Source organism: Pogona vitticeps, chromosome 1, assembly GCF_051106095.1.
Source record: "Pogona vitticeps strain Pit_001003342236 chromosome 1, PviZW2.1, whole genome shotgun sequence".
Classification (NCBI taxonomy): Eukaryota; Metazoa; Chordata; class Lepidosauria; order Squamata; family Agamidae; genus Pogona; species Pogona vitticeps.
In genome coordinates, this window is record NC_135783.1 from 256187176 (window position 1) to 256199694 (window position 12519).

At 41.1% G+C, this 12519-nt stretch overlaps 1 protein-coding gene across 6 annotated transcripts in view; it reads right to left on the reverse strand.

The window, feature by feature from the left end:
- Positions 1–468: 468 nt before the first annotated feature.
- The window catches only part of IFITM10 (interferon induced transmembrane protein 10), a 57332-nt gene continuing 45281 nt past the window's right edge, over positions 469–12519 (reverse strand). For all 6 annotated transcript variants that reach the window (XM_078383690.1, XM_078383691.1, XM_072985654.2 and 3 more), the window contains one exon: positions 469–1529. In XM_078383690.1, the coding sequence (XP_078239816.1) occupies positions 1380–1529 (150 nt within the window). In that variant the 3' untranslated portion in view covers positions 469–1379. The remainder of the gene's footprint in view (positions 1530–12519) is intronic.

Here is a 12519-nt window from a genome sequence, read left to right on the forward strand (position 1 = left end):
TGAACTATTTGTGAACCAGTCCCCTTTTCCATGAAGGGAAGTGGCTTAAAGAGAGATATGGACCTGGAGATAGGTATGGGATGCTGATCTCTTCAAAGCAGCTAAACAGCTTGAGACCACAAATAAAAAAAATGCAATCTAGCAGTTGCACCACTTCACAAAACTAGTTCGGTATGGAAAGTCTATTCTAATACAGGCAAAAGAGGTGGGTACTCTCCCCTCCTGAGAATTAAAGTAGTAATTTAGTAAATAATATCATTTAACTGTATGCTTAGTAACTCATCAATTAGCATTAACAGAATAGGCAAATTTGGGGGAAACATTTACAGTGTGACATTGACTTAGACATCATTGTATTTCAATAGAATAATGTTACATTTTTAAAGAATTTAAAATTGGTTGACAACGTCCAAGCTTCTATCACAGAGTTATAAGACACAAAAATGTAACCTGCAATAAAACAGTGACTGATAGTTAGAGGTATTTTTTATTGAAAGTTGACAGAGATACAGGATCTATGTAAATTTCCCATAAGTTGTCTACATTCTCAGCATTTCCATGAGGTTTCACAGACTATTAATATTATCTCCCCACCCCACCCCACCCCAGGGGATTTACCCTGGAAGGCTCCAGGATTCATCAGGATAGACTAGGGCAAACTGCCTAGAATCCAAATTTCCTGGTTTAAACATTTTTGCAAGCTATTATGGGCTTTGGTCATACAAATCTGAAACAGATAAAACATACACAGCAAAGGTGTCTTGTGTGAGAATTGGGGGGGGGACACAGAGTGGTGAGAGGAGAGGGATAGGGGTTGGAAGCAGTCTGAATGCAACTGATATGTTCTGCAAAGGCCATGCCTATCTCTTAACAGCAAGCATTTACCCCATTTCTTCTCTTGAGCCCTGAAATGGCGACCTTGTTGGTAGGGCCAAAGCGGTTGGCTGATCAATTTGCCCTGTAGAGCCAGCCACCTGTCCCATCTCTTCCATTCACCTTGTTCTAACCTCCATCTCAAGATTGTTGTTCTCTCCATTTCTCCTCCAGCTGTGGTTTCACCATCGCCTTTGATTAAGCTGTGCTGAGTTTCCCTCTCACCATCAAATCTTGTTTCTTTATCATGAAAATAAATACTTTTGTTTACAAAATGTAAAAGTAAAACTCTCTGCTATAGAAGTTTGCATACCAGTTCGGCTATTATGGGGGGGGGGGCTGTGTGGGGCGGGGTCCTTGTTGTTTCTTTTATGTTTTGGGAAAGGGTGGCTTTCACCCTTTGGAGGGAGTTATGCGAGTGTTTGGCTCCTTTGTGTCCCTTCTGCGAGAAACTCCACGGCAGCTTCTGGCACAGGGGAATTTGGGCAGCACCTCCTGGCCACGTTCTAGTAGTCAGTGAGTGGGTATCGTAGGAAGATGAAGACAAGGATGATGCAGAAGGTGGCTAGTGCTGAGCTGGTTATGTTAAAAAGACGGGCTGTCTTGGCATCTTCAACAGCACCATTCAAGTCGTTGAGGAGTTTTTTATCCCGAACCTGGAAAACAAGAACACCAAATTAATGGGTGTGTACACATCAAAAGAGATACGAAGACATAATTAATTTAAACCCCTGAAAGAAAAGCAACGGATCGTTGCAAGCTCTGCCCCGTTTTCAGATGTTTGGAAGACTGGGTGTACAGTAAGTACCTAACCTTTTCTTCTTTCCTTCTGCCACCGCCTTGATGGCGTATATCTTGTGGTTCTTTCAGTGACTGATGTCTTGTTGAAAGTCACATTAGAGTAGGCCCAATGGAACTTACAGAGGAGTTGACTCACCAAATCCCCATTGATTCAATGGGCTTGCTCTAATGTGACTTACTATGCTAAGCAATAGGATTTCGGTCACTGTGGCATAATTTCCTTTGCCTGGAACGGATGTGTATGTGTGTAGGGGGGTTGGCTTGCAGCTTCAGGATTGTGCTTGAAGGATAAGAACAGGCTGTCCTACCTCATCAGTTGGGGGAAAAGGACTGCAATGGTGGTATAGAAGTTGATAGCTGAGGAAGAGCATGGCACAGGTAAGTCGTAATTGTCTCTGGCCATAAACAGGAACTACCTGCCCTGATAGCAATTTTAAAAATTATCTGTGTTAATTAATCTGTCTCTCAGCATGTTGACAAAATGGAAAGGGAGGAGTGGGGAGGGAGAAAAAGGGGGCAAACTATTGTGGTACATTAAGCGTATCTGAAGAAGTGGGTTTTGCTCTATGAACAATGAAATAAACCTGTTAGTCTTTACACTGCCATAATATCTTGCCTCTTTTCTTTCTTATCCTCCCTTCTTTCCCTTTAATTTTACCACCAAGCTTGCCATAGGAAAACAGCACCACATATCTAGCTCTTGGTAGGACAATCTGTCCATATGAGTTCTATATAATGGGAAGAGGTGGGATGGGAAGGAATGGAGGGACCAGGACACAGTCAGCGACTAAGTGCCATTAGGGGAAGAAACTCTCATGCATCACAGAGGCATGTTATTCCCCTTTATCTCTGCCAGATCCGCCTCTCTCTCAAGCCAAAGCTATTAGCAAAAACAGCATGGCTTAGCATAGAGGTGTGTGTGTGTAAAATCAGCAGTCACATGTGCTTTTCACCACAGTAATTTCCAAAGTTCCTTTTGTAGAAATAAAGTTTAAAAAACCCATTAGAGCAGGCAGCATATAGTACAGTAGTGGTCCCCAACCTTGGGCCTCCAGATGTTCTTGGACTTCAACTCCCAGAAATCCTGGCTAGCAGAGGTGGTGGTGAAGGCTTCTGGGAGTTGTAGTCCAAAAACATCTGGAGGCCCAAGGTTGGGGACCATTGTAGTGCAGGGTAGGGATGCAAGCCCTATCATGCAACTTCAGGCACTGATCCAGTTTGAGGTAGGTCATGGTGGTTGAGAATGTGTCATTATGAAAACTGTTACTAACCAGATGTCTATAAGTATGTGTCCCATCCTAGCTAGTGAGATGGATGTTGGCCATTTCAGTGGCTGGCAGAGAGAAATCTGGCACAGGATTTGACTGCAGTAAGAAGCTACTTAATAGAGGTTACAAAATATTAATATTAATAGAGTTAAATTAATGGAAGTGTTCTGCAGATCATATAGTATGCAGTTTACCCTATTGCCACTACAGTGAGAACTCAATTTCCAGTGAGAGGTGTGTGTGTGTGTGTGTGTGTGTGTGTGTGTGTGTGTGTGTGTGTGTGTGTGTGTGTACAGAGACACACATCACTAGTATCATTAAGACTAGAATAAATAAGCAGGTATTTGGTGCAGCCTTCCTAATGTCATTTATTCTAGAAACAAGAAATAGTTTATGATCTCAGTAGATAGATTCTGTTGTTATAGATGTCAACTTCTTTAGCTGATAGTTTATCCTTAGTTGACATAAAATCATAGAATAATGGAGTTGGAAGGGGCCTATAAAGCTGCTCCACTCCCCTGCTCAATGCAGGAATCTAAATTAAAGTATATCTGACAGATGGTTGTTTAATTTTCTCTTCAATGCCTCCAGTGTTGGAGCACTCAGCATCTCTCAGCGTCACTGTTCCACTGTTGTACTGCTCTAACAGTTAGGAAACTTTTCATGATATCCAACTGAAATCTGGCTTCTCATAATTTAAGCCGATTCTTATGTGTCCTGCACTCTAGGATGATTAAGAGCAGACCTTGCCCCACCTCTATATGACAATCTTTCAAGTATTTGAAGATTGCTATAATATCTGCCCCCAGGCTTCTTTTCTCAAGGCGAAACATGTTATTTCAGTCTTCCTCAAAAGGCTTGCTTTCTAGTCCCTGTTGCTGGTCTCTGAATTTGATCCAGTTTCTCAGAATTCTTCTTAAAATGTGGTGTCCAGAACTGAACACAGTGCTCAAGATGAGGCCTAACTGGCACCAAATAGAGAAGAACTAGTGCTTTATGGGACTTGGAGTCTAATATTAATGCTGCCTAAAATAGCATCAAGTGGGCCTTAGAAAGCCTGGCTAACAACAAGGCCAGTGGAGGTGATGGCATTCCAGCTGAACTATTTAAAATCTTGAAAGATGATGCTGTTAAGGTGCTACATTCAATATGCCAGCAAGTTTGGAAAACTCAAGAGTGGCCAGAGGATTGGAAAAGATCAGTCTACATCCCAATCCCAAAGAAAGGCAGTGCCAAAGAATGCTCCAACTACCGTACAATTGCACTCATTTCGCACGCTAGCAAGGTTATGCTCAAAATCCTACAAGGTAGGCTTCAGCAGTATGTGGACCGAGAACTCCCAGAAGTACAAGCTGGATTCCGAAGAGGCAGAGGAACTCGAGACCAAATTGCTAACTTGCGCTGGATTATGGAGAAAGCCAGAGTTCCAGAAAAATATCTACTTCTGCTTCATTGACTATGCGAAAGCCTTTGACTGTGTGGACCACAGCAAACTATGGCAAGTTCTTAAAGAAATGGGAGTGCCTGACCACTTTATCTGTCTCCTGAGAAACCTATATGTGGGACAGGAAGCAACAGTTAGAACTGGTCATGGAACAACTGAGTGGTTCAAAATTGGGAAAGGAGTACGGCAAGGCTGTATATTGTCCCCCAGCTTATTTAACTTATATGCAGAATACATCATGCAGAAGGCTGGACTGGAAGAAACCCAAGCCGGAATTAAGATTGCCGGAAGAAATATCAACAACCTCCGATATGCAGATGATACCACTCTGATGGCAGAAAGTGAGGAGGAATTAAAGAACCTTGTAATGAGAGTGAAAGAGGAGAGTGCAAAAAACGGTCTGAAACTCAACATCAAAAAAACTAAGATCATGGCCACTGGTCCCATCACCTCCTGGGAAATAGAAGGGGAAGATATGGAGGCAGTGTCAAATTTTATCTTCCTGGGCTCCATGATCACTGCAGATGGAGACAGCAGCCCTGAAATTAAAAGGCGCCTTCTTCTTGGGAGGAAAGCGATGACAAATCTGCACAGCATCTTGAAAAGCAGAGACATCACCTTGCCAACAAAAGTCCGAATAGTCAAAGCTATGGTTTTTCCTGTCGTGATGTATGGAAGTGAGAGCTGGACCATAAAGAAAGCAGACCGCCGAAGAATTGATGCCTTTGAATTGTGGTGCTGGAGAAGGCTCTTGAGAATCCCCTGGACTGCAAGGAGAACAAACCTATCAGTTCTAAAGGAAATCAACCCTGAGTGCTCACTGGAAGGACAGATCCTGAAGCTGAGGCTCCAGTACTTTGGCCATCTCATGAGAAGAAAAGACTCCCTGGAAAAGACCCTGATGTTGGGAAAGTGTGATGGCAAGAGGAGAAGGGGACGACCGAGGATGAGATGGCTGGACAGTGTCTGTGAAGCAACCAACATGAACCTGACACAACTCCGGGAGGCAGTAGAAGACAGGAGGGCCTGGCGTGCTCTGGTCCATGGGGTCACGAAGAGTCAGACACGACTAAACGACTAAACACAAAATAGCATTTGCCTTTTTTACAGAAACATCTCACTGTTGGCTCATGTTCAGCTTGCTATCTACAACAATTCAAAGATTCTTCTCACATCGAGCATTACTGAGCTAAGCATCCCCTATCTTATAACTAGCCATTTGTATTCCCCACCCCACCCCCCCAGGTATAAAAGTTTGCACTTATCCCTGTTACATTTCATTCTCTTGTTTTCAGCCCAGTGTTTGAGCATATCAAGATCTTTTTTGAATGTTGTTTCTGGCTGGCTAGCTAAGTGGTAGATCTGTCCGACTGTGGAGCTAGAGATTGGGAGTTGAATTCCCCACTATGGAATTGTGAGTAGAGCCAGCCTGTATCTCCTTAAGCAAGCTACACAGTCTCAGGGCACTCGCAGGGATCAAGGGAAATCTCACTTCTGAGTATTCTCTACCTAGAAAACACTAAAAAGGGTTGCTAAGTGACACATCACCATCATCCCATCTTCCAGGATACCAGCAATTCCACCCAATTTTGTGTCATATGCAAACTGGATAAGTATTCCCTGCACCCTCTCATTCAGGTCATTAATAAAAATGTTGGTGAGCACAAAGCCTAGGACTGAGCCTTGTGGAATCCTATTTTTATCTCCTTGTAGTTTGAGGAGCCATTGATAAGCGCTCTCTGAGTACAATTCTGTAACCAACTGTGTAGTCACCTGATAGCTGTTTTAGCTATCCCACATCTAGTTTACTTGCTAATCAGAATATCATGGGGTACTTTGTCAAAAGCTTTGCAGAAGACAAGATATGTAATATCTAAAGATTACTCACCATTTACCAGAGAGATTACCCAATCAAAAAATGAGATAAGATTAATTTGGCAGGATTTTTTCTTCACAAATCCATGTTGCCTTCTAATTATTACTGCATTGTTGTCAAGGTGTTTGCAGACTGACTGCTTTATAATCTGCTGTAGAATTTTCTCTGGGATGTCAGGCTGACTGGTTTGTAGTTCTGAGGTTTCGCCTTTTCCCCCTTTTTGAAGACAGGGACAACATTAGCCCATTTCCCCATCCCTACTGAGCCACTGCTTCTTTTCTCTGGTTTTTGCTATGCACATACCTGAAGAATGTTTTTGTTTGTTTTTATTGTCTCTTGATTACCTCAGCTTATTCTCAGCTTTTTCCTTCCTTCCTGTGATTCTTTGTTACCTATCTATACTCTTCCTTTGTGGGAAGAGTATGGACAGATAACAAATTTGCCTCCTCTCACTTTCCTTATGTGTCCTTTTAAATTTTCAGGTCCTGTCTGAAATTGTTTAGGAAGCCACATTGGTCTTTTTTGCTCTCCCCCACCTTTTTTAAAATTTGTTTGTAGCTGTACCTTTATCCATTCTCAGGGAAATCAACCCTGATTGCTCGCTGGAAGGACAGATCCAGAAGCTGAGGCTCCAGTACTTTGGTCATCTCATGAGAAGACTCCCTTGAAAAGACCCTGATGTTGGGAAAGTGTGAAGGCAAGAGGAAAAGGGGACGATAGAGGCCGAGATGGTTGGACAGTGTCATTGAAGCTACCAACATTAATTTGACCCAACTCTGGGAAACAGTGGAAGACAGGAGAGCCTGGAGTGCTCTGGTCCATGGGGTCACGAAGAGTCAGAACAACAATGATTCAGTACCTTCTAGAACCACCTCTAGTAGGAATAATTTGAAATAATCATTTTCTGTATAACTTTATCAATCTCTCACATTGTTGTGGAGGAATTTTGGTCCGTTCTTCTTTACAACATTGCTTCAGTTCATTGAAATTTGCGGGCATTTGTTTATGTAGAGCTCTCATAAGGTCCTTTCACAGCATTTCAATCTGAGGTCTAGACCTTGACAGAGCCATTGCAACACCTTGGTTTGTTTTCTTTTCCAGCATTCAGTTGTTGATTTGCTGGTGATCATTTTCCTGTTGCATGACCCTGTTTTGGCCAAATTTTAGCTGTCATACATATGGCTCACATTAGACTCTAGAATACTTTGGTATACAGAGGTGTTCGTGGTCGATTCAATGACTGCAAGATGTCCAAGTCTTGCAAAACAAGTCCAAATCATCACCCCTCCACACCATGCTTAACAATTGATATCTCCTGATATGCTGTGTTTGGTTTTTGCCAAATGTGGCACTGTGTCAGACATCTCCACTTTGGTCTTGTCTGTCCAAAGGACATTGTTTCAGAAATCTCATGGTTTGTCCAGATGCAACTTTGCAAACCTAAGCCATGCTGCCATGTTCTTTTTGGAGAGAAGAGGCTTTCTCCTGGCAACCCTTCCAAATAAACCATACTTGTTCTGTCTTTATCTAATTCTACTGTCATGAACGTTAACATATAACATGCTAACTGAGGCCTCTGGAGTCTGAGATGTAACTCTTGGTGTTTTGTTTGTTTGTTTTGTAATTTCTCTGAGCATTGCATGTCTAACCTTCAGGTGAATTTGCTTGGATGTCCACTCCTAGGAAGATTAGCAACTGTCTTGAATGTTTTCTACTTGTGAACAGTCTTTCTCACTGTAGAATGATAGACTTTACATTGTTTGGAAATGGCCTTATAACACTTCCCAAATTGATGGGGAGATCGTTGCTGATGTGTTTCCGCCTTGACATTGTGTCAACCCACACCTGAATGCTCCAGAGCAGCAAACTGCTAATATGTCAGCTTTTGTAGATGTGGGTACACTTGCTGATGATCAATTACTCAAGGGCATTTACTCAAGGGCAATTGCTGAAGCACTTGACTGCTACTTAGTATCTTAATTTCTATGGAAGCAGTAAGGATACACTAATTTTTCACACATGACCTTTCCATTTTGACTCTATTTTTATAGTACTAATTCTGTTCTTGCAAAAAAACCCCCCAAAACTCCACATCACTTTTGACTGTATGTATGTATGTATGTATGTATGTATGTATGTATGTATGTATGTATGTATGTATGTATGTATGTATGTATGTATGTATGTATGTATGTATGTATGTATGTATGTATGTATGTATGTATGTATGTATGTATTTTTAAAATACAAAATATTATTTTTGGGGGGAGGGGAACAGATACAATTTCTACAGTTTTTCCTAAAAGATCTTAAATTTCACCCAATAGCAAAAATAGTTTTTTTTTTTCATTTTCACCTCTCAGAGCAAAACCTGACATCCCTACCCACCCAGAATCCTGCTCTTTCTCTCTCTCTCTATTGGCCAAGGCTGCTCTGTCGATAACTAAAGAAACACAGATATTAACATATTTTCATTGGGAAGTAAATGTTTTGTCTATCTTCTGATGATTTTTTTGCAAATTCTTCTATGATACCTTCAGCTAGAGGCTAGACTATCTTGTTGATTGGCTTTCTCAGTTACTGTCTGCTTCACAACACTGCAAATATCAGTAACTTATCACTCTCAGATAAGTATGGCTCAGACAGCAAAGTGTTCACTGAAGGGCCAAGTGCTACTGATAATTTTTGACTAAAGTGACCTTTTTCCATGATCAAAAGAACTGACAACCCAGTTGATTGTTGGTTTATTTTTTTCAGGGTTGGGTGTTCATTCTATTTGGAGGACCTACTGTGTGTCTTACTAGAACACTGCAACTTACAACCTGCAGCCTGATGCATGCTTAGAATCCATGAATTTCTGTGAGAATACAGAACTGATGTTCACTGTTCTTCCTCACACATAAATCCAACTCCTAGTTAGATCCAGGTTCATCTACTGCAAGTCCCTGGTTTAAGCCATAAGGAGAAAATTGTAGTCCACTTGCAGTGCATAAAATAAAACAGTAGATGTCAGTGTTGAACTATCTACATCTACGAGAGATCCACTAGCTTCACATGCTGCAGCAAATCAAGGAGAGTTCAATGTTTTTATCGAACAATCCTCTACAGAAATATTCAATGATTTCATGTAAATTACTTTTCAGCTATTCAGTTTTTAGCTCCCCACAGCATTTACTGTCTTGTGAATGTGATTCTGCTCAACAGACACATAGTAATAACAAAGACTGTAGGTCCAAACGTTCAGCCCAGGCTCTCACCTATCCAATTTCTAATGCCTCAAGCTTATTTCAGGCCATATAGAGCAACATCCCATGCATTCTAAACATGGGAGAACTTCCACTTTGCTCTCTTTATGAGGCAGTTCTTTTACGAATGTATTCCCTCTTTGTCAATAAGAAAATGTACCCGGCTGCCTCTTGCTGGCACTATTTCTCTTGCAGAAAATTACTAATGTTGACTGAACTGTGGAAGACGTACGGCCAAACTCCATGTTAGACTCTTAATAGTAGCTTTGAATAGGTTGGTTTTCCACAGAGAAACCATTCCCATCCTTGCATCTCCCTGAGCTGAGGTTCCAGGATGTGTGTTATCCAGATAAAATGTATCTGGAATACTATGTTAAGAAGAGGGGATAGTCCTGGGTTGCATTGCAGTGGGAAAGCATTGGGCAGAATGAAAATTAATAGGATTTCTATTACATTACTGTATTTCTCTCTTCTTGAAAGGTATCAATATATGTGGTTGCATGTAACACATGACTTGGCCCTCTAAGACAGTCACAAAGTGTGACAAGTTCTCATGGGTCTAATTCAGATCCCCCTCATACCACCTGCAGAACTCAGTACCTGAATCCCTTAGATTAGATTAATTGGTACAAAGGTATTTCAAAGACTTGCATGCTTAGCAGTTCTCACTGAGAATACTGAGTTTTCAGAATATGTTAATAATATGGCCAACCTTTTTTTTAAATACTTAAAATAGTAATAACTGGGAGCAGTGGAGGAAATGGAAAGAGGAGGAAATGTAATTTAGTTTTGCCAACCTTGGAAAATGCAAAATCTGTATTTTCAGTGTATTAAGCATGGTTCCACATCACTTGTTAAAAAACATTCTCCCGGAAAAGTATTATTAAGAACATTATTGACAGTGACAGATTCTAAAATGGCTTATAAATGTGCAAATCTAGTATTTATGTACTAAACTCCAACATATGGTCAATGAGGTTTGCCAAAAGCAAGCCCTTCTCAAGAGACTAGATAAAATCTGTGCCCACCACCAACACAGACATTACAACATTTTAATTTCATTCTTTCTCCAAAGAACACAACACAACATACTCCTGCTTGCTATGTTCTTACAACAACTGTGACAGGTAGGTTAGGCTTCAGCAGTAATTGTATCTGGTCCAAGATTACCCACAAAATTCTGTAATGACAGAGCTGAAAGCGAGCTATGGGTCATTTAGTCCAACCTCTTCCTGATGTAGGAAATCCACAGCTAAAGGAGCCTGAACTGATAGCCATCTAACCTCTGTTAAAAGTCTCAAACACAAAGGAGAGTCCACTGCGACTTCCTCAAGAAGTTCTCCCAAATGTCTAACTTTAAACTTCTTATAATGAGTAAAGCTTTATGGCTTTGCCAGAGGCTTTCTCCAGTCTAAAGCAAACACTACATCCAGCTGTGTATGACTTACAGAGCTTGATGCTGAATTGCTTGGGATAAGTTTGTACAATGAAAGCTATAACAGCAATGGCAACACTGGAATTATGCTTGCTGAAACCAAACCATTTCATTGGTCCATATCACTTTGGCTTTTTCCATACACTTGCCACCTTCAACAAACTTTTGCCCCACTCACTCACCATCTTTGACAGGTTGCTTTTAACACCTATAGACATCAGATGTAAACAGACACAGTTTTTGTGGAATAGTGATACAACAGAGGGGAGGACGGAACTCCACTTCTTGATTTTTCCCCATGCTGTAACTGTTAAAGGCACAGAGTCTTGACTATTCCTAAAGAAGGTGGCAGGCAGTCCTAAGCTCTCTGTGTCCGGAGGCATGACAACTATATCCCCATGGTGAACACCTAGGTAGATGACTTAACACAGAGAGTTCTGGCATTCATAAATGTGTAAAGAATGTTGTTGGGTAATTCATATGACAGGGACATACAGCATCAAATGTTACACTTGGTGACCTGAAAATCAGCTCCTAGTGGCAATTTCCAACAGTTTTAAAAATTACATTGCCAGTGAAGATCTGGCAGTGGATATCTCACAGCCACAGAGCAGCTCGTCTGCAAAATATATTTTTAAAATGTCCCTAAACTACATATTAACCAGCATTAGTGTCAGTGATTCTGATTTAAAATCGGTATCCTCCCCTTCCTCCAAAGAGCTGAAAACGAGGATGTTCTCTGTCACCAAGTGAGATAGGTGGGACTATGTGAGAGAGCTAGGCATTTGGCCAAGGCTACCAAAAGAGTTTAATGGATGAACATGATTTAAACCTGGGCATATTATATTTAAGTCCAATTCTGAAAACACTGCAGAAACCACATCTTCAAGACTGTAAGATCAATTCTGGTTGTTACTTTTTTTTAAAAGATCTAATATCTATAGCTTAATTCATCTATATATATGGGGGGAAGGTTTCTTGATTGAGAGGGGACAGTTCTTGTTCTAGCATTCATTAAACATTTGGAACTTACATGTCTACTCAATCCACAATAGATCAACCAGATAATACTGGCAAATCCAGATCTGCTTTCTGCCTGCCTTCATCCTACACTATACCTGAATTATTTCCAGCTGAGTATGTAGATGGTAAGTGCCATGCTTAGAGCAACATAAAGGGTCCATCTCTGGTGTTTCATTTATGACTTCTTGTGACAACCCCAGACCTACTGGAGTATGCCACCATGTATTTATGCTGCCACCAACCATTCCCTATAAGGAGTCACACAGACCAGGAATGGATTTTACTAAACAAAAGAACAAGGTTTATTGAAACAACAAACAGGGTACATAAAAGAATCAGGTAACTAGGATAATGTAACGTGGCATAACCCCAATCACATACAACAGCTTGGTTCCCACTGAACCCTTTAAGGTAACGCACAGACCCTGAACCTATCAGTTCTGGCTACCTAAATAGAAACCTGAACCTATCAGGTATGTACTAACTGACAAACAGTTGTACCCAGTCTGACACACAGACTCCAACTCCTCTTCTCCACACAAGCTCCAAATATA